We start from the raw sequence: 25,731 nt of genomic DNA, 5'->3' as shown, positions 1-25,731 counted from the left end.
AGAGCAGGCTGGGAACAGGGGACGCAAATTCTCCCGGAATAAAAGCAGAGAAAAGTCCTCCTTTTGTTTTGCCTTGTGGTGTTCCTGCCACAGCTGCCGTGGGTTTTGGGAGGCTCGGTTCCCCTCCTCCAGTGTCTTTTAGCTGTCCCGTCCTGCTGTCGGGAGGCAACAGAGTGTTCCGGACACTCCTACCATCATGCTCATCTCCACAACACCTCATGTCCACTAACACTTCCTGTGTGGATGTGGTCAATGTGCATCTTTGTACAGGAAATGCTTTCACATTATATCCCCCCAGTGGTGTTGTTGGAGTCCAGGCTCTGTTCACCAGGCTCTAGCAGGGTATAATTGCCTCTCTCCCTCAGACCCTGCAGTAGACATGACAGCCTCATGCCCCGACACACACACTTGTTTCCATTGGCTGTCAGGTGTGCTGTAATCCCATGGAAATGAGGAAATGTTCCATATTCATGGACTCCGCAGGATCAGGATGAAGAACTTCACATATCTGAGAAACTCAAACTGAATTTACTGCCTGGGTGCACAGACCATCCACTTACTCTCTACCCTTTATCTCAATGGGGAAGTGCCTGTGTCGATAAACTATACTGAGCAATAATATAAACGCAACATGCAACAATTTTAATGGTTTTACTCAGTTACAGTACATATAAGGAAATCAGTCAATTGAAATACATTTATTATACCCTAATCTATCATTTCACTTGACTGGGAATACAGAAATGCATCTGTTGGTCACAGATACCTTAAAAAAAAAAGGTAGGGGTGTGGATCAGAAAACCAGTCAGTATCTGGTGTGACCACCATTTGCCTCATGCAGTGAAACACATCTCCTAAGTATAGTTGATCATGCTGTTGATTGTGGCCTGTAGAATGTTGTCCCACTCCTCTTTAATAGCTGTACAAAGTTGCTGATTATTGGCGGGAACTGGAACACGCTGTCGTATACGTCGATCCAGAGCATCACAACCATTTTCAATGGGTGGTATGTCTGATGAGTATGCAGGCCATGGAAGATCTGGGACATTTTCAGCTTCCAGGAATTGTGTACAGATCTTTGCGACATGTGGCCGTGCACTATCATGCTGAAACATGAGGAGATCTCGGTGGATGAATGGCACGACAATGGGCCTCAGGATCTCATCACGGTGTCTCTGTGCATTCAAATTGCCATCGATAAAATGCAATTGTGTTTGTTGGCTGTAGCTTATGCCTGCCCATACCATAACCCCACCGACACCATGGGGCACTCCGTTCACAACGTTGACATCAGCAAACCACTCAGCCACACGCCGCCACACGTCTGCCATCTGCCTGGTACAGTTGAAACCGCTATTCATCTGTGAAGAGCCCACTTCTCCAGCGTGCCAGTGGCCACCGAAGGTGAGTGAAGACCGATCAAGACCCTGGTGAGGACAACGAGCATGCAGATGAGCTTCCCTGAGACAGTTTCTGACAGTTTTTGCAGAAATGATTTGGTTAATCAAACCCACAGTTTCATCAGCTGTCCGGGTAGCTGGTCTCTGACAATCCTGCAGGTGAATAAGCCAGATGTGGAGGTCATGGGCTGGTGTGGTTACACGTGGTCTGTGGTTGTGAGGCCAATTGGATTTACTGCCAAAATCTCCAAAATGACATTAGAGGCGGCTTATAGTAGATTAATGAACATTCAATTATCTGGCAACAGCTCTGATGGACATTCCTGCAGTCAGCATGCCAATTGTACGCTCCCTCAAAACTTGAGACATCTGTGGCATTGTGTTTTGATACAAAACTGCACATTTTAGAGTGGCCTTGTATTGCCCCCAGCACAAGGTGCTCCTGTGTAATGATCATGCTGTTTAATCAGCTTCTTGATATGCCACACCTGTCAGGTGGATGAATTATCTTGGCAAAAGATAAATGCTCATTAACAGGGATGTAAACAAATTTGTGCACAACATTTGAGAGAAATGCACTTTTTGTTCATATGGAACATTTCTGGAATCATTAAACATGGGACCAACACTTTACATTGCATTTATGTTTATATTTTTATTCAATGTATATCAAATATTTGCATTTGAGTGTGTGTTAGTTTGCATGGTTGAGATTGCAAGTGAAAAGGCTATACTGTGTTGCATGCACATCTTTGATAGTCATTTCCAACACTGTTTTTTTTAACCTTTATTTAACTAGGCAAGTCAGTTAAGAACACATTCTTATTTACAATGACGCCCTACTGGGAAAAAGTTTTAACTGCCATGTTCAGATCGACAGATTTTTACCTTGTCAGCTCAGGGATTCGATCCAGCAACCTTTTGGTTACCGAGCTGACAAGGTAAAAATCTGTCATTCTGCCCCTGAACAAACAATTAACCCACTGTTCCTAGGCCATCATTGAAAATAATAATTTGTTCTTAACTGACTTGCCTACTTAAATAAAAGTAAAATAAAAAATTACTGGCCCAACGCTCTAACCACTAGGCTACCTGCCGCCCGTTTCAAGACCTCAAATTATGCATCTTAAATAGTCCTAGTCGATATCAGATAGGAAACCTGTGGCTTGTACCTATGCACTTCAAATTCTGCAAGAGCTAACTACTTGGTTCTTGAAGAGAATTGGTCTGTGTAAGAAAAACAAAATCCTTCTTCCCATTCTAATGAATAGTTGTTGTTGTTTGGTAGAGAAAGGCCTCTTATCTTCCCAGGTAATGAGTTGGCCCCACTGGGCTCCGACTCAGACTGGGGCTTAGCTGGGTACTAGCTGCCTGCATGCCTCCTGATGTGCCGCCTGTGATTCTCTGGTCTCCCTCTCTCAAGTTAAGAGGCCTGTTGTCTGAGTTTGAGTAACTAGCTGACTGAGCATCTCCTCTTCTCTCCGCAGGCACAGAAATCGTGGATCGAGAGAGCCTTCAACAAGAGAGAATGTGTTCATATCATAGTGAGTGCCAAAGACCCCCATAGGTAAGTGAAAAGTACTAAAATACAACGTTGTTGTTCAATGTGAATGGGAAATTCATATTTTTGCTTTCTTACACTATATATACAAAAGTATGTGGTAACCCCTTCAAATTAGTGCCATGCAATCTCCATAGACAAACATTGGCAGTAGAGTGGCCTTGCTGAAGAGCTCAGTGACATTCAACATGGCACCGTCATAGGACGCCACTTTCCAACAAGTCAGTTCGTCAAATTTTCGTCAAACTGTAAGTGCTATTATTGTGAACTGGAAATGTCTAGGAGCAACAATGGCTCAGCCAGAAGTGGTAGGCCACACAAGCTCACAGAACTGGACCGCCGAGTGCTGAAGCACATAGTGCTTAAAAATCATCTGTCCTTTGTTGCAACACTCACTACCGAGTTCCAAACTGCCCCTGGAAGCAATGTCAGCACAAGAACTGTTCGTCGGGAGCATCATGAAATTGGTTTCCATTGCCGAGCAGTCGCACACAAACCTAAGATAACCATGCAAAATGCAAAGCATCGGCTGGAGTGGTGTAAAGCTCATCGCCATTGGACTCTGGAGCAGTGGAAATCCGTTTTCTGGAGTGATGAATCACGCTTCACCATCTGGCAGTCCGATGGACAAATCTGGGTTTTGCGTATGCCAGGAGAACGCTACCTGCCCCAATGCATAGTGCCAACTGTAAAGTTTGGTGGAGTAGTAATAATGGTCTGAGGCAGTTTTTCATGGTTCGGGCTAGGTCCCTTAGTTCCAGTGAACGGAAATCATAACGCAGCAGCATACATCGACATTCTAGACGATTCTGTGCTTCCAACTTTGTGGCAACAGTTTGGGGAAGGCCTTTTCCTGTTTCAGCATGACAATGCCCCCTTGCACAAAGCAAGGTCCATACAGAAATGGTTTGTCAAGATCGGTGTGGAAAAACTTGACTGGCCTGCACAGAGCCCTGACCTCAACCCTTTGGGATGAATTGGAAAGCTGACTGCGAGCCAGGCCATATGGCAAACGTCTGTGCCCGACCACACTAATGCTCTTGTGGCTGAATGGAAGAAAGTCCCTGCAGCAATGTTCCAACATCTAGTGGAACACCTTCCCAGAAGAGTGGAGGCTGTTATAGCAGCAAAGGAGGGACCAACTCCATATTTATGCCCATGACATTGGAATGAGATGTTCGACGAGCAGGTGTCCACATACTTTTCGTCATGTATTGTATGTTAGTCCCAATCTCCCGGACACCACACAAAGTATAGTGGAAGCAGCATACAAAGCTGCTGTGTTCAAAATTAGCAGCAATGTTAAATATTTCTTAGCCAAATCAACTCAAAGACTTTGTTTGAAGTAACTTAAAGGTGATTTGCCCCCAAACAATGTACATTACACGGTTGCCCCCAGCTCCCCAATTGATTTGTAGCTAGAGGTGGCTGAAGTTAGCTGTTTAAATAAATCAGAACTGTGGACTACAGTCTCTCCTGGCCTATAGAATACTGCCAGGGTAAGGAACCATATAACTGTAATGTTTAAAACACCAAACTTTCTAAACTTCACCACACATACAGTATAAATGAGACTGAGCTTGCCTGAGTCGCATTCACATTGTATTTTACATGTATTTTAGCAAAGAGTCCCATTGAGACCAAGGTCTCTTTAGCAAGGGAGCCCTGCAGATGTTTCATTCTCTAAAAAAAGGAGGTATCTCTAAAGCACCTTATTAAATATATGAATATTTAATGAATCTGCCATATGTTCTGCATAAGTGGACATTCAGAACAAGCATAACAGACACACAATAAAATGCTATGAATCACCAAAATCACTCCATTTCCAGGGAGCTACATCACACTGACATAAAGCATGCTATTGGCAGAATGTAACACCTGTCACAGACATATTTCTGCATTAAAGAATCCAAGAATGATGCTTTCAAAAATGACATGTAATGAAGCAGTGAACACAGAATAAGTAAAGCTCTGGAGGAAAAATGACATGTAATGAAGCAGTGAACACAGAATAAGTAAAGCTCTGGAGGGAAAATGACATGTAATGAAGCAGTGAACACAGAATAAGTAAAGCTCTGGAGGAAAAATGACATGTAATGAAGCAGTGAACACAGAATAAGTAAAGCTCTGGAGGGAAAATGACATGTAATGAAGCAGTGAACACAGAATAAGTAAAGCTCTGGAGGAAAAATGACATGTAATGAAGCAGTGAACACAGAATAAGTAAAGCTCTGGAGGAAAAATGACATGTAATGAAGCAGTGAACACAGAATAAGTAAAGCTCTGGAGGAAAAATGACATGTAATGAAGCAGTGAACACAGAATAAGTAAAGCTCTGGAGGAAAAATGACATGTAATGAAGCAGTGAACACAGAATAAGTAAAGCTCTGGAGGAAAAATGACATGTAATGAAGCAGTGAACACAGAATAAGTAAAGCTCTGGAGGAAAAATGACATGTAATGAAGCAGTGAACACAGAATAAGTAAAGCTCTGGAGGAAAAATGACATGTAATGAAGCAGTGAACACAGAATAAGTAAAGCTCTGGAGGAAAAATGACATGTAATGAAGCAGTGAACACAGAATAAGTAAAGCTCTGGAGGGAAAATGACATGTAATGAAGCAGTGAACACAGAATAAGTAAAGCTCTGGAGGGAAAATGACATGTAATGAAGCAGTGAACACAGAATAAGTAAAGCTCTGGAGGGAAAATGAGGGTGCTCCAGGATCAAACAGTTACTCATCTGTAAAAACTGGGGCGACGACATGCAAGTGAAGGGAAATGTGTTTTTTCTTTGATCTCAGGCCGGTGTTTACATCATCTCAGAATAAAGGTTCCAGTTGTCTGCCCTCAGGGACTCCTGTCTGGACCTGTCACATTTCAACACCATTATGTCCAATGTATGTGACTATTGACTACTAGTATGTCTGATGGCTATGATATTATGAGTGTAATTCTAGCACATTTACAGAGGCTTTATCAGAGATTTGTACAAAGCAGAGAGTGGGCTGCATGGGGTTTGTGTGAACAGCCTTTTGAAATCCATTCTCTCACAGTAGATGAAAGGGAACCTGCCCGACATGTCACTTCCTCCTTCCCAGCTCTAGTGCACATCTGGGGTCTGATCAGAAGGATGCAACGTTCAGAACGTTTCACCTCATCTCTGACTACCTATCCCCTCTCTTGCGCCTCCCCAGGTGCTGCTGTGGCCGTCTGATTGGTCAGCACGTTGGCCTGCCCCCCGGCATCTCCTCCAGTCAGAATGACAAGACGGAGCGTCTGGCTAAGAATGACAGCCTATCAGAGAAATGGTCAATCAGCAAACACACCCAGCTCAGCCCCACCGACGCCTTCGGAACCATTGAGTTCCAGGGAGGGGGCCACTCCAACAAAGCCATGGTGACCACTTTATACATAGGGTTGAATGATATAACACATAAAGGGTGGATAGACAGATAAGGACATATTTATATAGATAGGGCCTATCCACATTACTGCAGACAAAGATATTGATGAGAGTAAACAATTCTTATTCCACTGAGCTCATATGTATGCAATCAAATGCATTGAACAGCTTTACTGTACTTAGCCTTTCACAAAATATCTCTCATTGTAATCTATATTCTACGTTGATGTTATACCAAACAAATGACAGCTATTTGTTGTTTGTATGTTCATTTGCAGTATGTGCGTGTGTCCTACGACACCAAGCCAGACCTCCTGCTGCACCTGATGACCAAGGAGTGGCAGCTGGACCTTCCCAAGCTGCTCATCTCGGTGCATGGGGGCCTGCAGAACTTTGAGTTGCAGCCCAAACTCAAACAGGTCTTTGGCAAGGGCCTCATCAAGGCTGCAATGACAACCGGAGCCTGGATCTTCACCGGCGGGGTCAACACAGGTGGGCTGGGTGGGTGGAGGCATGAAAAAGGCCCACTTAGTGGGCTAATAACAACCACGTGCTATGACATTGTTACCCATTAACCCTACGCTTCTGTTTATCGCTGCTCTTGTGTTGTGTTGTGGGTGTGAAAAATCAATGCAAGTGTTAGTAAAAAAAAGTAATAATAAATGCTCACCCTAACCTTGACCCTAGCCGCAACATTACATTTGGGTTTAATCTGGCTGGCGGGTGGTAACCTCAAAGGGTTAGGTAACTGTATAGATGTAGGTCATAAACAAAAAGAGAAGAGAGAAACAGAGGGGCAGAGGTTAGATATAAAGGAAGTAAATAAACGGGGGGAAGACAGCTGGAGAGAAACAGAAGAGACAGAGGAAAGAAAAAGAGTTGGGGAGATGGGAGGGTGAATAATTTACAGAGAGGAGGATTTCGGGGACAAAAGGAAGTGGACAGTGAGTGTCAGGTAGAGGGATGAAATGAGATTCCCCTCAGGTGTGACAGGGGGGAGATGGAGAGAGATTGAGAGTGGGTGGTGGGGCTGAGATATACCTTTCTGTCGCTCTGTCTCTGGGTGCGGTGTTAATGTTTTTATGTTTTCGTAGTCTGTGTATTATTTATCTAAGATTACTCTATGTATCAATCCTGACAGAATGGCCCTCTTTCTTAATCTCTCTTTCAAACACACATACACATACAACTCTCACTCACATGCATAATCTATTCTCTCTCTCGTCTCACACCCATACACACGCACACTCACACACTTTCTCTCTCTCTCTCTCTCTCTCTCTCTCTCTCTCTCTCTCTCTCTCTCTCTCTCCTCTCTCTCTCTCTTTCTCTGTCTCACACACACACACATCACAAACATACACTCAGGGGTGATCCGGCATGTGGGTGATGCGCTAAAGGACCATGCCTCTAAATCTCGGGGGAAGATCTGCACTATTGGCATTGCCCCCTGGGGCATCGTGGAGAACCAGGAGGACCTGGTGGGAAAAGACGTAAGTTACAGTGTGTATGTGGGCGCGTGTGTGTGTTTGTGAGTCAAATCAAATGTATTTGTCACATGCTTCGTAAACAACAGTGACATGCTTACTTACGGGCCCTTCCCAACAATGCAGAGAGAAAAATATAACACAAGGAATAAATATACAATGAGTAACGATAACTTGGCTATATACACTTTTAGAAAAAAGGGTTCCAAAAGGGTTCTTCGGCAGTCCCCATAGGAGAACCCTTTTTGGTTCCAGGTAAAAAAAAAACATTTTGGTTCCAGGTGGAACACCATGTGGAAAAGGGTTCTACACGAAACCCAAAGTGGTTCTACTTGGAACCAAAAGGGTTCTACCTGGAACCAAAAAGGGTTCTTCAAAGGGTTCTCCTATGGGTACAGACGAAAAACCCTTTTAGGTTCTATATAGATAGCACCTTTTTTTCTAAGAGTGTACACAGGGTACCAGTACCGAGTTGATGTGCAGGAGTACGAGGTAATTGAGGTTGATATGTACATATAGGTAGGGGTAAAGTGACTAGGCAACAGGATAGATAGTAAATAGTAGCAGCAGACTTGGTGCATCAGTACTGCTTGCCGATCGGTAGCAGAGAGAACAGTCTTTGACAATCTTTAGGGCCTTCCTCTGACACCGCCTGGTATACAGGTCCTGGATTGCAGGGAGCTCGGCACCAGTGATGTACTAGGCTGTAAGCACTACCCTCTGTAGCGCCTTGCGGTCGGATGCCAAGCAGTTGCCATACCAAGTGGTGATGCAGCTTTTTGAGGATCTGAGGGCCCATGCCAAATCTTTTCTGCCTCTTGGACTGCCTCATCATTGTCGGTGATCAGGCCAGCCACTGTTGTGTCATCAGCAAACTTAATGATGGTGTTGGAGTCGTGCGCGGCCACGACTCCAACACTAGTTTATGATATTCAACTGCCGAGTAAACAAAATATGTTGATGAAAACTTTGTTGTGGTCCAACAGGTGGTCCGACCATACCAGACCATGTCCAACCCATTGAGCAAGCTGACCGTGCTCAACAGCCTGCACTCCCACTTCATCCTGGCCGATAATGGGACCACAGGGAAGTACGGTGCTGAGGTCAAACTCCGCAGACAGCTGGAGAAACACATCTCCCTGCAGAAGATCAACACACGTAAGTGGAGCCACTGTCAATCACACCAAAAGCCAATGACTGGCTGTGAAAAGAAAGGGAAATACCTGCACAGTGCACACTGTTCAAATGACAACCTCCCAACATTGCTGTATTTACTTCTGGGAGAGTGGCTAATTAAATAATGTGCAGGTATTTCCCTTCACATCCCTTAAGTCATGTACCGGCTAGATGTTGGTCACTGCTAAGCTCCAATGACTATCCAATCCCAGACCTCCATTGCTCTTACAGTGAAATTTGGTCATAGATCTCCAGTGAGATCATGGCATCATGATGAACATAACATTATTTAATGGCCCAATGTAATAGCTAGATTGCAAATGAAGTCAAAACATACTGCGGGTTTACACTGAATATTTACACTTTATCTGAGGTGTCCAGTGAGCAAGCTGTTCCTCATTGTCATTGTGTATTGACACAAAACCACCCCTGTAAACATGCTGAGTGAACCAACAGTGCCTTTATCTCCAACTGATTGAATTGGGCCCCCTAAGTACTACCATTTTATCAGGTAGGTTAATTGAGTTCACATTTCTGTTTTAACAGAGACAACCTGGCCAATATTCCATCTCCGTGGTAGGTAGGCTGTCAGATTTAGCCCAAGGTGATTCTCCTCAAAAGGCTTTGAAACTGTCCCTCTCTCTCTGAGGTTTTTCCCTCAACCAAGTATTTAACCACCTGACACAGCTCATCATCGCCTCAACTGAAGCCAGTAATCCTCCCCTTCCACTCCCTCATGTGTGTGTATGTGTGTACGTGTGTGTGTACGTGTGTGTGTGTGTGTGTTTAAGAGAGAAATATGTCTGATAGGTTTTTTACTGATGCAGAGCTTGTGCATGTAATCAACACAGCCACTGCTGGCGATGAGAGCACAATGAATGATTTCAGATGCTCAGAATATATCTGTGTGTTAGTTATATATTCCACAATGGTATTATTACTGAAGAAGGATTGTGTGCTCCTCTGTGTGAGGACCTTGTCACATTACATTTATCCTACTTCAATTTCCACTGTATCATGGAGCCTGATAGCCAAATTAATTTGCATAAACATAAAATAAACTTAATTATGTGCACATCTCATTGCCTCCACTCTTGACATCTTCTCAATTGTATCATTTCAAATGGAGCAAAGCCAGGAATGAACCTGCATCTGAAAACTGTTTCTTTCAGCTATAATTGATTGTATCTGTCTGCTAGTTTTATCAACAAATCGCCTTATTATTATTATATATATTTTTTTTTACCCCTTTGTCGTGGTATCCAATTGGTAGTTACAGTCTTGTCGCTGCAACTCCCGTACAGACTGTACGGGAGAGGCAAAGGTCGAGAGCCATGCGTCCTCCGAAACACGACCCAACCAAGCCGCACTTCTTCTTGACACAATGCCCACTTAACCCAGAAGCCAGCTGCACCAATGTGTCAGAGGAAACACAGTACACCTGGCGACTCTGTCAGCATGCACTGCACCCAGCCTGCCATAGGAGTCGCTAGTGCACGATGGGACAAGAACATCCCTGACGGCCAAACCCTCCCCTAACCCGGACAATGCTGGGGCAATTGTGCGCCGCCCCATGGGTCTCCCGGTCACAGAGCCTGGACTTAAACCCAGAATCTCTAGTGGCACAGCTAGTACTGCGATGCAGTGCCTTTGACCATTGCGCCACTTGGGAGGCCCTATTAACCTTTATTTAACTAGGCAATTAAGAACAAATTCTTATTTACAATGACGGCCTAAAAGTATTCTATGCTTATGAATAAACTGAAGCAAGAATTTATAGGCAATATTTCCCATTTTGCACAGTATACCTTATGGAAATAGGACTGCTATATCTCATTTCATGACTGCTTCATCCCCTTTTTTCATGTAATTTCTGGCCATTACAGGGAATTGGTGCCTAGTAGGCCTATCCTGTTTGAGTAAACTGATACAATGGCTGCATTTTCTAATAATGTTGAACTAACGCTCAGGGCCTGTTTTCCGAAAGTTTCTGAAGGCTAAGTTCATCGTGGATCTAACGTTTTTTGGAAACCGGCCCTGTCTGTTTGTACTGTCAGTCATCCAAACTCCCTCATGCCCTCACCTTACCTAATGACTCCATACATTCCCCTGTGTATAACTTCACATACCATGTCCTGTTACACTACAAACACTTAAGCAATGTGATACTGTATTATTGGTATACACATAAATGTCAAAATGTTTCATATGTATATAAAAATACAACCCATTTTTGATTTTTTTTTGTGATTATTCAACCCTGACCTTTTGACTGCATCAGTGTTGTACTTTTTAAATATCCATTAGATACTGTAGAGTTTATATAGCCCCTGTTTTTACCATCCAGTCAAACAGGCAAAGCCATAACCCTAGCCCAGAGGCTGAGATGACACTCACAAATGGCAACTGTGAAGTCAACAGGAAGCAGGAAGAGATGTGCCTTCTTTGTCCATCCTGTCATGTGACCTATGGGCTTCCCTTTGTCATCCTATGCCTGGGCTCATATAAAGGGGGCTGGGGAGGCAAAGGGACGCCCAGTCGTCATAACAGCATCTCAACCGACCATGTATAGCTTAATTAACAACATCCTAACACACAGACCATCCTCAACCAACTCACCATCCCCAAATCAAGCAGTATACTGTCCACAAACCATTCCAAACCAGAACAGTAACCATCACTAAATTAACAGCATCCGAACTGACCATTCTGGATCGTCTGAAACCAGCCACCCGGACAGCTGATGAAACTGAAGAGTATTTCCATCTGTAATAAAGCCCCTTTGTGGGGAAAAACAAATTCTGATTGGCTGGGCCTGGCTCCTCAGTGGGTGGGCCGATGCCCTCCCAGGCCCACCAATGGTTGCGCTCCTGCCCAGTCATGTGAAATCCAAAGATTACGACCTAATTCATTTATTTCAATTGACTGATTTCCTTATATGCACTGAAACTCAGTAAAATCGTTGAAATTGTTGCATGTTGCGTTTATATTTTTGTTCAGTATAAATGTCCCTCTCAGTAGGGTCCTCTAACAAAAATCATTTCGTTTGAATGGCCCCATATCGGAATTAAAGTGATACTTAGAAAAATCTGCCCCCAAGGTCCCATTGTACTGTATGTGCAAACCTGTGGTTGGTTACACAATACCTGTCAGGAACATTACTTCAAGACTAGTTCAATAAATGTATATTGTCCTGGATATTAGTCATTTTTTACATTGTGTTTTGCGGGCACAAGCATGAAACTATGTTAGGTCAGATCTAATGAATAAAATATTCTCCTAACATTTCTTCTATAGCTAAAACTAAAAAAGAAATTTTTCAGTGAGTACTTCCTCCCACTCCATATTACATGCGGCTGTGTTGCCTCGTGTGCTATTGTGACTGAGGATCGAGGTGACAGCTCGGCTCCAGCTGAGAGTAAACAGAATAAATGGATAAAGACAGGGCTTTGGGTGAAGTGCTGTTTATGGTGGCTGTGGCCAACACAATCACACGCCAGGTTAGATACATTCCTGTCTCCTCCTGGCACGGTCCGGCAACAGCTGGAGATATGCCTGAGCAGCTTCCTTCAAAACCAACTGTATCCTCCCATCTCAGCCGTTGTCCTTCCCTTCTTCCTCTTGTCCTCGGTCTTTGGTCTTTCTCAGTGATAAAGTATAGATTATTGTTTTCAACATTACGTTACGAAACCAACTAGCCAGCCTACGAATAAGTACATATTGCAGATTGTCCCTTTAAGATTAGAGAGATCCATGTATGACCATACACAGGAATAGCCGATAGATCATCTAGCCATGGTCATCCATCCCCCTGTCCTCTAGCCCTCTTAGATCATAGCCATGGTCATCCATCCCCCTGTCCTGTAGTCCTCTTAGATCATAGCCATTGTCATCCATACCCCTGTCCTGTAGTCCTCTTAGATCATAGCCATGGTCATCCATCCCCCTGTCCTGTAGTCCTCTTAGATCATAGCCATGGTCATCCATACCCCTGTCCTCTAGTCCGCTTGTGGACTCATCCCTTATTTGTGCACTTGTCATATCCCCTTGTTCTCCCCCTTTAAATAACTCATCCTCACACACCCTCGTTCCCATGTGTCCAAGGTCAGACGACTACAGGAATCCTTGAAGAACAGTGCTGTCTCTGTTCCCACCAGACTCCCATCCCTCCCCGTGGCAACAACTCAAACAGCCAGGCAGATAGAAGAGTGAGACAGCAGACGGCCTCAGGTGATGGTCATAGCTCTCTGCTGTGTGTGGTAATGCACTAGTCTCAGAGAGGGAAAGGGAATGAGAGAGGAAGTGGAAAGAGAGGCAATGAGGTTACCTTGAGAGGTCTCTTCTGAAGAGGAGGATGAGAATATACGAGATGACGGAGAAAGAGGGATCCTTTTCTCTTCATGTAGCCTTCACCTACTCTCTCGTCAGCACTAAGGTGTGTGTGTGTGGGGGGCGAGGTTCTCTGTCCGTTTTTAGGTGTGTGGGGGGGGTTATCTATACCATTTTTAATCACAGTCATATGTAAAGGATGAGAAATGGCCCCTGCAGGAATTGGATTCTAATCAAATGCTATGAAGCCCTGACCTCAGCTGGAACCCACAGGACCAGTGTTTCCGCCACACTCATTTTGCTGTGGCGATGGGCCAAGGCAAAATCATTGCCACCAGTGCAAAAAATAAGGAACATGAAAAAATATTTCTGCTGAGACGCACTTTGAAGCTGCTAGAAAAGTCCACATTTACTTTTCCTCTGCATAATGGCGATTTTAGCATGTATATCTTGGTGCGGCAACTTAACCAATTTGTTTTAAATGCATGCCAGCAACAAAACATAACACTAAACTGCCTTTTTAAAAACCATAGCTTATATGGCTGACTTGCTTAAGTAAATGTGGTTTCTATTGACTCTGTGGATTTGTGTAACTTGATAAGAACCACATTCTTCTTCATTAATAAGGAATGCCGACATGAATTTTGACTTTTGAACCATACACAAACATTATTACATTTATGTTCAGTAAATTCATGTTTGTTCTTATGTCATTACCGCTTAGCTGTAAGTATAAGCAAGTGCAAGCAAATGAGCTGTGATGAGGTGGGACTATTTGTTCAGCACTTTCAAAATGGACACCGACATCAATTCAGATAGATGTTAGTTCAGATAAATTCAGCAAGATGTTGAGGCCATAACTTTACTATTCTTTAAGGAGAGAGAGAGACAGAGACAGACAGAGAGAGTTAGCCTACCATGTGAAGTATTTACTAGGCCTATGTGGTCTAAAAAGGAAGGAAAATTCAATCACGAGGATCCACTTTTATAGACAATATACTGATGCACAGACAGTGCATTGCACAAACAAAACAACTCTCGCAATATCAACTGGAATTATATGGGTCTATTACCCTACTGCAATTTTTGTTGACCAAAAAATATATAAAAGAGACTGTCACTGGCAAACATGGTTACAGACTCAACAACATTATGTAGTATTTCCTCCTCGTGGAGAAAAGCACATGAGCTAATTATAATACACAAAGTAAGCAAAAAAAATGAAATGCAGAATTCCAACTTTGCCTAAGATGGTGAATAAGATACTAATGAGATAGACCTATATAAGCGATATATTGTAACAATTGAGATTTACAAACTATGGCATAAGGTGTCGATGAGCGGATAGGAGGCAAGCCATAATGTCGATTAAGACATTAAGCTAAGACTGACGTAGTCGATATGCATATTTGTTCAGCAATTTTGAAATGTACAGCGACAGACTTACAGCATTCTCCCTGTACAGCAAGTCAGAACAGTAGGATAAATAACGGGGGCATATAAGCTGACAATGAAGTCTCTTACAATATTCAATGATGACATTTCTCTAAAATAGGCTACATGTGCACCTCTAAGTCAGAACAGTAGGCTAAGTTCTGAGGGGGAGAGAGATCAAATTCTTAGGATGATACACATGGGCTACTAACAGCTTACTGCACAACATACATGTAACGGCTGTTGAATGGAGTAGACCAAGGCGCAGTGTGGTTAGTGCTCATCTTTGTAATTTAATGGAAGAAGAGAACACTTTACAAAATGAACAAAAGACAACAGCCAAACAGTTCTGTCAGGTAACAAATGACTGAACAGAAAATAACCACCCACAAAACCCAAAGGAAAACAGGCTGCCTAAGTATGGCTCCCAATCAGCAACAACAATATACAGCTGTCCCTGATTGAGAGCCATACCCGGCCCAAACAAAGAAATACCAAACATAGAAAAAAGGACATAGAATGCCCAACCCAACTCACGCCCTGACCAACCAAAATAGAGACATAAAAGGATCTCTAAGGTCAGGGCGTGACAATACACTTAGTATTACTTTCTTAGCTAAAGTATACAGTATCTCCCTGCCTTATTACATTTATGCAGAAGTGTACAACTGCTGTTACACTTCCGGCGCCGACAGAGATGGCCGCCTCGCTTCGCGTTCCTAGGAAACTATGCAGTATTTGTTTTTTTTATGTGTTATTTCTTACATCAACTCACCAACATTACGACCAGGAATACGACTTTCCCGACGCGGATCCCCTGTTTGGTCCACCACCCAGGACAATGGATCGGATCTCAGCCTGTGACCCAAAACAATGGCCGCAGAAGAGGGAGACGGAGCGGTCTTCTGGTCAGGCTCCGTAGACGGGCCCATTGCGCACCGCTGCCGAGCATACTACTCGCCAATGTCCAGTCTCTTGACAACAAGGAAGACGAAATCCGAGCAAGGGTTGCCTTCCAGAGAGACATCAGAGATTGTAACGTTCTTTGTTTCACGGAAACATGACTCACTCGGGATACGTCATCAGAGTCGATAAAGCCACCTGGCTTCTTCACGCATCGTGCCGACAGAAACAAGCATCTTTCTGGTAAGAAGAAGGGCGGGGGTGTATGCCTTATGATTAACGAGACGTGGTGTGATCAGAACAACATACAGGAACTCAAGTTTTTTGTTCACCTGACCTAGAATTTCTTACAATCAAATGCCGACCGCATTATCTACCAAATCAAATCAAATCAAATGTATTTATATAGCCCTTCGTACATCAGCTGATATCTCAAAGTGCTGTACAGAAACCCAGCCTAAAACCCCAAACAGCAAGCAATGCATGTGAAAGAAGCACGGTGGCTAGGAAAAACTCCCTAGGAAAAACTCCCTAGAAAGGCCAAAAACCTAGGAAGAAACCTAGAGGGGAACCAGGCTATGAGGGGTGGCCAGTCCTCTTCTGGTTGTGCAGGGTGGATATTATAACAGAACATGGTCAAGATGTTAAAATGTTCATAAATGACCAGCATGGTCAGATAATAATAATCATAGTAGTTGTCGAGGGTGCAACAAGCACGTCCGGTGAACAGGTCAGGGTTCCATAGCCGCAGGCAGAACAGTTGAAACTGGAGCAGCAGCACGGCCAGGTGGACTGGGGACAGCAAGGAGTCATCATGCCAGGTAGTCCTGAGGCATGGTCCTAGGGCTCAGGTCCTCCGAGAGAAAGACAGAAAGAGAGAAAGAGAATTAGAGAGAGCATATTTAAATTCACACAGGACACCGGATAAGACAAGAGAAATACTCCAGATGTAACAGACTGACCCTAGCCCCCCGACACATAAACTACTGCAGCATAAATACTGGAGGCTGAGACAGGAGGGATCAGAAGACACTGTGGCCCATCCGATGATACCCCCGGACAGGGCCAAACAAGCAGGATATAACCCCACCCACTTTGCCAAAGCACAGCCCCCACACCACTAGAGGGATGTCTCCAACCACCAACTTACCGTCCTAAGACAAGGCCGAGTATAGCCCACAACGATCTCCGCCATGGCACAACCCAAGGGGGGGGCGCCAACCCAGACAGGAAGACCACGTCAGTGACTCAACCCATTCAAGTGACGCACCCCTCCCATGGATGGCATGGAGAATTCTCTTCGATCATAATCACAGTCATGTATATCCCCCCCAAGCAGACACATCGAAGGCCCTGAAAGAACTTCATTTGACTCTATGTAAACTGGAAACCACATATCCTGAGGCTGCATTTATTGTAGCTGGGGATTTTAACAAGGCTAATCTGAAAACAAAGCTCCCTAAATTTTATCAGCTTATCGAATGCGTGACCCGGGCTAGCAAAACCCTGGATCATTGTTATTCTAACTTTCGCGAAGCACATAAAACTCAATCGTCAAGTTCCGGCTCAGGAGCAGGACGCAGACCCCGCTCCACCGCTGGCTCACCCCTCTTTAATGGCTCCCCTAGAGCGTGGTCTCTTGCCGCCAACCACGGACTGGGGACCCTCGCAGCGGGCCCCGGACTGGCGGGCGATTCTGGCTGTGCCCGGCTGGCGGGCGACTCTGGCTGCGCGCGGCTGGCGGGTGACTCTGGCTGCGCCCAGCTGGTGGGCGACTCTGGAGACTCAGGGCTGAGGAGCGTGTCGGCAGGCTCCGGACTGTGGGCCGTCTCGGCAGGCTCCGGACTGTGGGCCATCTCTAGACGGGGCACTGTCGCCGGAAGCTCTGGACGGGGAACTGTCGCCGGAAGCTCTGGACGGGGGAACTGTCGCCGGAAGCTCTGGACGGGGAACTGTCGCCGGAAGCTCTGGACGGGGACTTTCCGTAGGCCTGGCTCTGGGCGCAGGCACAGGACTCACCAGGCTGGGGAGACATGCAGGAGGCCTGGCTCTGGGCGCAGGCACAGGACGCACCAGGCTGGGGAGACTTGCAGGAGGCCTGGTTCTGGGAGCAGGCACAGAACTCACCAGACTGGGGAGACATGCAGGAGACCTGGCTCTGGGCGCAGGACTCACCAGGCTGGGGAGACATGCAGGAGGCCTGGCTCTGGGAGCAGGCACAGGACGCACCAGGCTGGGGAGACTTGCAGGAGGCCTGGCTCTGGGCGCAGGCACAGGACTCACCAGGCTGGGGAGACATGCAGGAGGCCTGGCTCTGGAAGCAGGCACAGGACTCACCAGACTGGGGAGACATGCAGGAGGCCTGGCTCTGGGAGCAGGCACAGGATAGACCGGGTCCTGGAGACGCACTGGAGGTCTGGAGCGCACGGCCTGCACAACCCGTCCTGGCTCGATGCCCACTCCAGCATGGCACTTGCGGGGGGCTGGCCTATAGCGCACCGGACTATGAGCGCGCACTGGAGACACCGTGCGCTTCACAGCATAACACGGTGCAATGCTGCACTACAGTCAATGAACAGAACTCTTACATAGGTATTCCTCTTGTCCAGATGGGATAGGGCAGTGTGCAGTGCGATGGCGATTGCATCGTCTGTGGATCTATTGGGGCGGTAAGCAAATTGAAGTGGGAAATGTGTGTCAGGTAAGTTAGAGGTGATATGATCCTTGACTAGTCTCTCAAAGCACTTCATGATGACAGAAGTGAGTGCTATGGGGCGATAGTCATTTAGTTCAGTTACCTTTGCTTTCTTGGGTACAGGAACAATGGTGGCCTTCTTGAAGTATGTGGGGACAGCAGACTTGAATAGGGAGAGATTGAATATGTTAGTAAACACACTAGCCAGCTGGTCTGCGCATGCTCTGAGGACGCGACTAGGGATGTCGTCAGTGCCGGAAGCCTTGCGTGGGTTAACACGTTTAAATGTTTTACTCACGTCGAGAAGGAGAGCACACAGTTCTTGGTAGCGTGCCGCATCGGTGGCACTGTGTTGTCCTCAAAGCGGGCCAAGAAGGTGTTTAGCTTGTCTGGAAGCAAGACGTCAGTGTCCGCGACGTGGCTGGTTTTCCTTTTGTAGTCCATGATTGTCTGTAGACCCTGCCACATACGTCTTGTGTCTGAGCCGTTGAATTGTGACTCCACTTTGTCTCTGCTGACGTTTTGCCTGTTTGATTGCCTTACTGAGAGAATAACTACACTGCCATATTCCCAGTCACCTTGCCATGGTTAAATGCGGTGTTTTGTGCTTTCAGTTTTGCGCGAATGCTGCTATCTATCCACAGTTTCTGGTTAGGGTAGGTTTTAATAGTCATAGTGGGTATAACATTTCCTATACACTTCCTGATAAACTCAGTCACCGTATCAGAATATTCGTCAATGTTATTCTCGGAGGCTACCCTGATCAAAACAATCTTGAAGCGTGGATTCCCATTGGTTAGACCAGTATTGAATAGTCCTTAGCACGGGTACTTCCTGTTTACGTTTCTGCCTTTAGGCAGGGAGGAGAAAAATGGAGTCGTAAGGGAGGGTGGGTGGGGGAGGGCCTTGTAGGCATCCCGGAAGTTGGAGTAGCAGTGGTCGAGTGTTTTAGCAGTGTGACTGCTGCAGTCAGTATGTGGATAGAACTTCGATAACGTTTTCCTCAAATTTGCTTTGTTAAAATCCCAAGTTTGCATAAAAGTCCAGTGAAGTTCTTTGAGGGCCGTCATGGTATCGGCTTGGGGGGGGAATATACACGGCTGTGACTATAACCGAAGAAAATTCTCTTGGGAGGTAATACAGTCGACATTTGATTGTGAGGTATTCTAGGTCGGGTGAACTTGCCCTCAGCTCGTCAACTTTTTTATCCAGAGACGGAACTTTAGCGAGTAATATACTCGGAAGCGGTGGGCGGTGTGCGGGTCTCCTGATTCGGACTAGAAGTCCACTCCAAGTACCTCTTCTCCACCGGCGATGTTTTGGGTTAGCCTCTGGAATCAGTTCAATTGCCCAGGGGAGTACGAACAAAGGATCCAATTCGGGAAAGTCGTATTCCTGGTTGTAACTAGTCAAAAGATCACATTTGGGATCTGTTTGGTATCTGGCTAATGATTAGCCCAATAGGGTAAATGTAGATAAGCAACTCCATGCTTCAGCCTATTTATTTGCACTTTGCTGTATCAGTTGGGCTACAGGTGACAATGTTTATTGCTAATAGCATATCTGATAATATGGACCATGCATAGACTATGGACCTTGCACAGTCCTTCTACATAAGAAGTCTAGGAGGGACCCCCCATTCAGCCCCCTCCGCGACCTTTTCCCCCCACTGCTACACATTTTTCCAGAGGAAACACTGCACAGGACTGATGAGTTATTAGAAGGGAGGGACAGTAGAGGAAGTGATGATTGGAGTGGTTAGAACAGTGGACTCAAACTCAGTTACTGGATGGACTGGATATTCAACCCAACACTAACACAACCCATATAACTAATCAACCAATCATGATCTTTAATAGACACCTTCCTTGATTAGTTTCATGTGGTATGCTAGTGCTGGGCTGGAACAAAATCATGCATACTGGCCTGGCAGGAAATTGAGTTTGAGAGCACAGGGTTAGGGAGAGGTGAGTGAAAGACCGCCTGTCACCTGTCATGGTGGAATTGCAGTGCTTGTTAAAGCGGCAGCGGAGGTGTAGGGATGAGTAGAGAGAGAGAGAGAGAGAGAGAGAGAGAGAGAAAGTCAGGGAGAGAGAGAGAAAGTCAGGGAGAGAAAGTCAGAGAGAGAGAGAGAGAGAGAGAGAGAGAGAGGAGAGAGAGAGAGAGAGAGAGAGAGAGAGAGAGAGAGAGAGAGAGAGAGAGAGAGATCAGTACTGTCAGCTCTGAGACAGCCAGGTAAATCAGTAGGGAAGCTGCTGTGACCATGTATTGGGGAGTAGTGATCTACATGTAGTTCAACTAGTAATTCAACTACATTTTGCTTTATCTTGGTGGTAGTTGAAATAAATTCTAATCTAGGAAGTATTTTTAGAACTGAATTACTTTTTTAATATGTACAGTAGTGGTGTGGTTAACTATTATAACTTTTTTGCTGAAATAAAACATGGGTGAAGTAGGCAATAATTGGCATCAGACCTGCCTAATTATTACTTGAAACATAGTTTTTGTGTTTAATAGACTAAATACATTTTGCAGTTTGTAGTCTATGACATTTCAGATTTACATATGATAATCTTTCACAAAGTAGTTTTTAGTTAAGTACAGTAAACTATATTTTTCTTAAGGGTAGCTTTAGTGAAGAAATTGGTAGCTTGTAAACTATATTTTCAGAGTGGCTTCCCCAATATTTGTAATGGGTGTCATTTTCCAGTAGACAATGTCCCACAATCTGGTGTTCTAGCGGTTAGTGCCACCACCTCCACGAACAGCCATACCTGTGTCGGCATGGGTTCAAATTTGTTCTGTAGCCCTTTGACACTCTCACCCATCTTATCCCTATTTCTCTGAAAAGAAAGTGTCCCCCAGCCCAACTAATTATCTTATCTCGAATGCAACGCCTACACAACGCAAAAATAGAAACAAATGGATTATATTCAGAAGAGAACAGAAGAACAAGGAAAGTCAAAGTGTGACAGAGACATAACTAATCGAAATGGAGCGGTGGCGTTGTAGAATCGGCCCTTTACATCTGCCTCTGACCTTCTCTTCTCTACCTTTCATGTCTTAATACTTTCACAGCTCCAATTTGCCAGTCCACTCTGGGGAAATAGGTGCTAGCGAGTGCAGTGTGGATGACGAGGGAAGGCCTAGATGTGTGAAAACGACCCACATAGAGAAACCTCCTCCAGCCATGCTAATGTTTCTCTGGGTGAGTCAACGGCTCCATAATGAGGTCCGTTTAATCATGTTACATGTGTCCCCCTCACAACCCTCCCTCCCTCTCTCCCGGACTAAAGATAGATATTGGGGGCTGGTGAGGTTCGCACTTTTCCTCTCCTCCTCCCCTCTTCCGGGCTGTCTCTCTCTTTCTCTTTCACACTCTCTCTCTCTCTCTCTCTCTCTCTCTCTCTCTCTCTCTCTCTCTCTCTCTCTCTCTCTCTCTCTCTCTCTCTCTCTCTCTCTCTCTCTCAAGAGCTGTGAGCAGGGGCCATAGACGTCAGAGAGAGGGAAGACAGTAGATACATAGAGGTGGGTGTGTGGAGAGTGTTCAAAGAGAGGAAGAGATCGATCTGCTCCAGTTACGAGCTACTCTGACCTATCACTAGCAAAGCCTCCACTAATCTGATACGGAAAACCCCAAAGGATTTCTCTTATATAAACCGGATGGTAGTGAACATGTGATTTATTATCCATTATTGATGGGGTACTGGCATCTGTACTGGAATCTATTCAATGTCCTGTTCTAAATGCCCTGGTGTTATTTCATCAACATGACTGTGAGCTGTTGTGGAAACGTTATCAGAGGGGGTAGTGAAATACAGTTTGTGCTGACAATGACTCGTCTTGCAAAGCACAACGTTCCAATCCATAGACTCGAGAGTAATCTCGTCCAAAAAATGGATTCCATCTCCCCATACAGCTATGGCAGATTAGTTATTTTTTTAACTTATTTATAATTTGGTCCATTTTGTAATGCTATTTTCAAATCTTTTCAACCCTACACAGCAAAGAGCACAAAGCTAACTTTTCATCTGTTTCCAATGTGACGTGATTTAAGAATGAATGCTCATTCTGAGGTCCCCAGTCTACCTGAGAGACCATAGATATTCATATAATAACAATATAACATGGTCATTTAGCAGACCGCTTTTATCTAAAGCAACTTGCAGAACTGTCAGCATTGACAGTTACACAAATCTTGCTCTAACCCTCAGACATATGAACTGGCTTTAGGACCACACGTACTGTAAGTGCAGTCTACTCCTGCTCTTTGATTGTGTTGTGTAATGTGGCGTATGCAGGTACCACACTCTAGTGATGGGTGGATTGACTCATATCCCGCAGTCCCCGCGGCTATATCCGCAGTTAGGTTAGGTTAGGGTCACAAAATATTGTGTGGATGGCGGGTGGGTGTGTTGAATAAAGAGAAAACAATACCTTAAAAAATCCATAAATGTAGAATTCTTGTGCAATTTATATCTATAGGCTACATAGGTTCTTCTTTCATTATTTTAGGTTACTTGGCATTGGTGCGTAAGCCTAAGATTCAGGGCCTAACTCTACGTGTGCCAAATAGCCTACACACCAATCACCAAATGCTTTTGGGATCAGGCAGAAAAAGTTATCGATGATCCACTGAGGCAGAAAGGACAATGTCGGTGTTTAATTCAAAAAGAGAAAAGCTGTGAAATGGAGAGTTGAAAATAAAGAGAAGGGAGGGCCAGAAAAGTCATGTTTGGTGAAGTGGTAAAAGAGGATGATAGCAGTGTTGTGTAATGTGTGATGATTGTGAGGCGCTATACAAATTTGACATGACCGTCTCAAGACGGGAACTTCAAATAGGCCTATGGCACGTTAAGGGAAACTGTAGCCTATTGGTCAGATGGGTTATAACCTCTCACATAGCCTTGAAGTTGCAATATTTAACTTTTTGGGCTACTGACAAAATTCACATAGAAATGGGAGTTATAGATCTGTCATTCTCATTGAAAGCAAGTTTAAGATGTGGTAGATCTGTTCTGTGTGACTATTTCTGTGCTTCCCATTTATTCGTTTCGCTTTTGCATCTTTTACTTTTGGTTTTGTACACCAGCTTCAAACAGCTGAACACCCAATATTTTGGGTTATTGAAAATATATTTCACAGCGGTTCAGAAAGTACAATGATTCTCTACATAAATAGAAATTATGCAAACTATAAGAATGTTAGCAACTAGGAAATGGCGTAGCAATTTCTGCATATTGCACCTTTAATATTAACTCCTGCAGAATTGAGCATTTCTTGCTGGTAAATGATACAACAAATTGTTGGCTACAGTACATTTTGACTCGGGAATAGAAGTGGAGAAATATGAGTTATTTCTTTCAGCATCTTGAGGGAATGCGAATGCGCATTTAGATACCATATGTAGAGGTGCTATATTTATCAGTATCATAAAAGCTGATATTATTTCAACCATATAAGTTATGCATCCAAGCCGAACTGAAATCTTATCTGAAACATGTTGGGTCATTTTCTCACTGCTTTCTATTTCCTTACAACTGGTCAAACTGATGTCATTTTGACATTTTGCACAGAAAATCTTTCCTGTTTTCTTTAGAGTTATTGCATTTTCTCCCCGGTCCCTAACATCTTTTCGCCACAAAAGAAGTAGAGATGACAGAAAACTTTCCCGATGTCAACTAGATTGAAGCATTCAATTTTATAACTTGCACTTAATGTGGGAAAAACGAAATATGTTGTTCTCAAATTCTCGCTAAAGTTTTTTTTTAAATCAGATGGACTACATATGTATTAATTGAATGGTTGTCCCATCGATCGGGTTCCCGCCTAGAAATATCTGGGCTTTTGGATTGACAAAGATTTAGCATAAAACAAAAACATACTGATGAGCTAGTTAAAAAGCTATAGTAAGATTTAAAATGTGCTTCTTTTTTTAGAAATAGATCTTGCTTCTCCCTAAACAGCAGGAAGCAGATTGTACAGTCAACTTTTCTGCCAGTACTTGACTATGGTGAAACAATTTACCAGAATGCAGCAGCCACTGCTCTTAAACCTTTGGATGCTGTCTACCATAGCGTCCTTCGCTTGATCACGTGACAGTTTTAATACTCATCACTGCATCCTGTATCAAAAGATTGGCTTGTCCTCATCGAATTCCCATAGATCACTTCACTATTCCCTTTTTGTTTACAAAGCTCTACTATACAAGCTTCTGACTTAACTTCGTTGTTGAAGTATAAAAACATGAGTTACCAAACCCGTTCACAGAGTTGGTTAACTCTTGAGGTTCCTTGGGTCTCTACCGAATTAGGTAAATCTGCTTTTAGTTTTAATGTGCCTCACTGCTGGGACAATTTATAGAACTCTTTACAATTAGATGTTCTGGTGTCGCTCGGGCAGTTTAGAGTGTTGATTGAGGACCTAGTAGCAGAGGAATGTAACTGTTTTTGTTAACTGTTGTTTTCTATTGATTGCTGTTTTATTTTACATTCTGTTATAAGGGCACAAGGTGAGACCCAGATGCAGACACAGGAGGCAGATGGTTAGAGTCCAAGATGTTTATTAACAATCCAAAAGGGGAAGGCAAGAGAATGGTCGTGGACAGGCAAAATGTCAAAACCAGTTCAGAGTTCCAGAGGTACAGAATGGCAGGCAGGCTCGAGGTCAAGGCAGGCAGAATGGCCAGGCAGGCGGGAATGGAGTCCAGAAAAACAGGCAAAGGTCAAAACCGGGAGGACTAATAACAGAGAATAGAAAAGCAGGCGCACGGGGAAAAACACACTTGCTGACTTGAACATACAAGACAAACTGGCACAGAGAGACAGGAAACACAGGGATAAATACACCAGGGAAAATAAGCGACACCTGGAGGGGGTGGAGACAATCACAAGGACAGGTGAAACAGATCAGGGCATGAAACTATTGGTTGTTGTATTGCTGTGATCAGGGCGCGGCCTTGGGAATGAGACCCTGGTCTAATTGGGTTTTCCCTAAATAAATAAATCATGAATTAATGATATTGTTTTATGACATCATTCTGGTGAGGAAGGGTTTATTTAGTCTTCTAGGGCCACATATAATAACAGAAGAGAAGCTGCGTGTATCTAATTATAGACAAGTTGACTTACAAATAGCCTACCAAAAGGTCGGAAATTATAAGCAGAAGCATTTCTACATCTCTTGACTGTAGCACATCTTCTATATTAGTGGGTTAGGGTCGTGTGCTGGCCTCAGAGTTTCACTTTATCAAGTATAGTAGGGTGGTTGCGGATGGGTTATTAGCAATTGCAGTCGGGTGCGGGTGAACAAACAGCTGACCCACACTCACCACTACC

At 44.4% G+C, this 25,731-nt stretch overlaps 1 protein-coding gene across 4 annotated transcripts in view; it reads left to right on the top strand.

Annotated features, from left to right (window-relative positions):
* The window catches only part of LOC106585358 (transient receptor potential cation channel subfamily M member 3), a 168,627-nt gene that overhangs the window by 79,086 nt on the left and 63,810 nt on the right, over positions 1 to 25,731 (top strand). For all 4 annotated transcript variants that reach the window (XM_014171467.2, XM_045706852.1, XM_014171466.2 and 1 more), the window contains exons 2-6: positions 2,888 to 2,967; positions 6,162 to 6,363; positions 6,649 to 6,862; positions 7,739 to 7,863; positions 8,844 to 9,015. In XM_014171467.2, the coding sequence (XP_014026942.1) occupies positions 2,888 to 2,967; positions 6,162 to 6,363; positions 6,649 to 6,862; positions 7,739 to 7,863; positions 8,844 to 9,015 (793 nt within the window). The remainder of the gene's footprint in view (positions 1 to 2,887; positions 2,968 to 6,161; positions 6,364 to 6,648; positions 6,863 to 7,738; positions 7,864 to 8,843; positions 9,016 to 25,731) is intronic.

Source organism: Salmo salar, chromosome 24 (genome assembly GCF_965601325.2).
Source record: "Salmo salar chromosome 24, fSalSal1, whole genome shotgun sequence".
Taxonomy (NCBI): Eukaryota; Metazoa; Chordata; class Actinopteri; order Salmoniformes; family Salmonidae; genus Salmo; species Salmo salar.
This window is presented reverse-complemented; position numbering and strand designations above follow the sequence as displayed.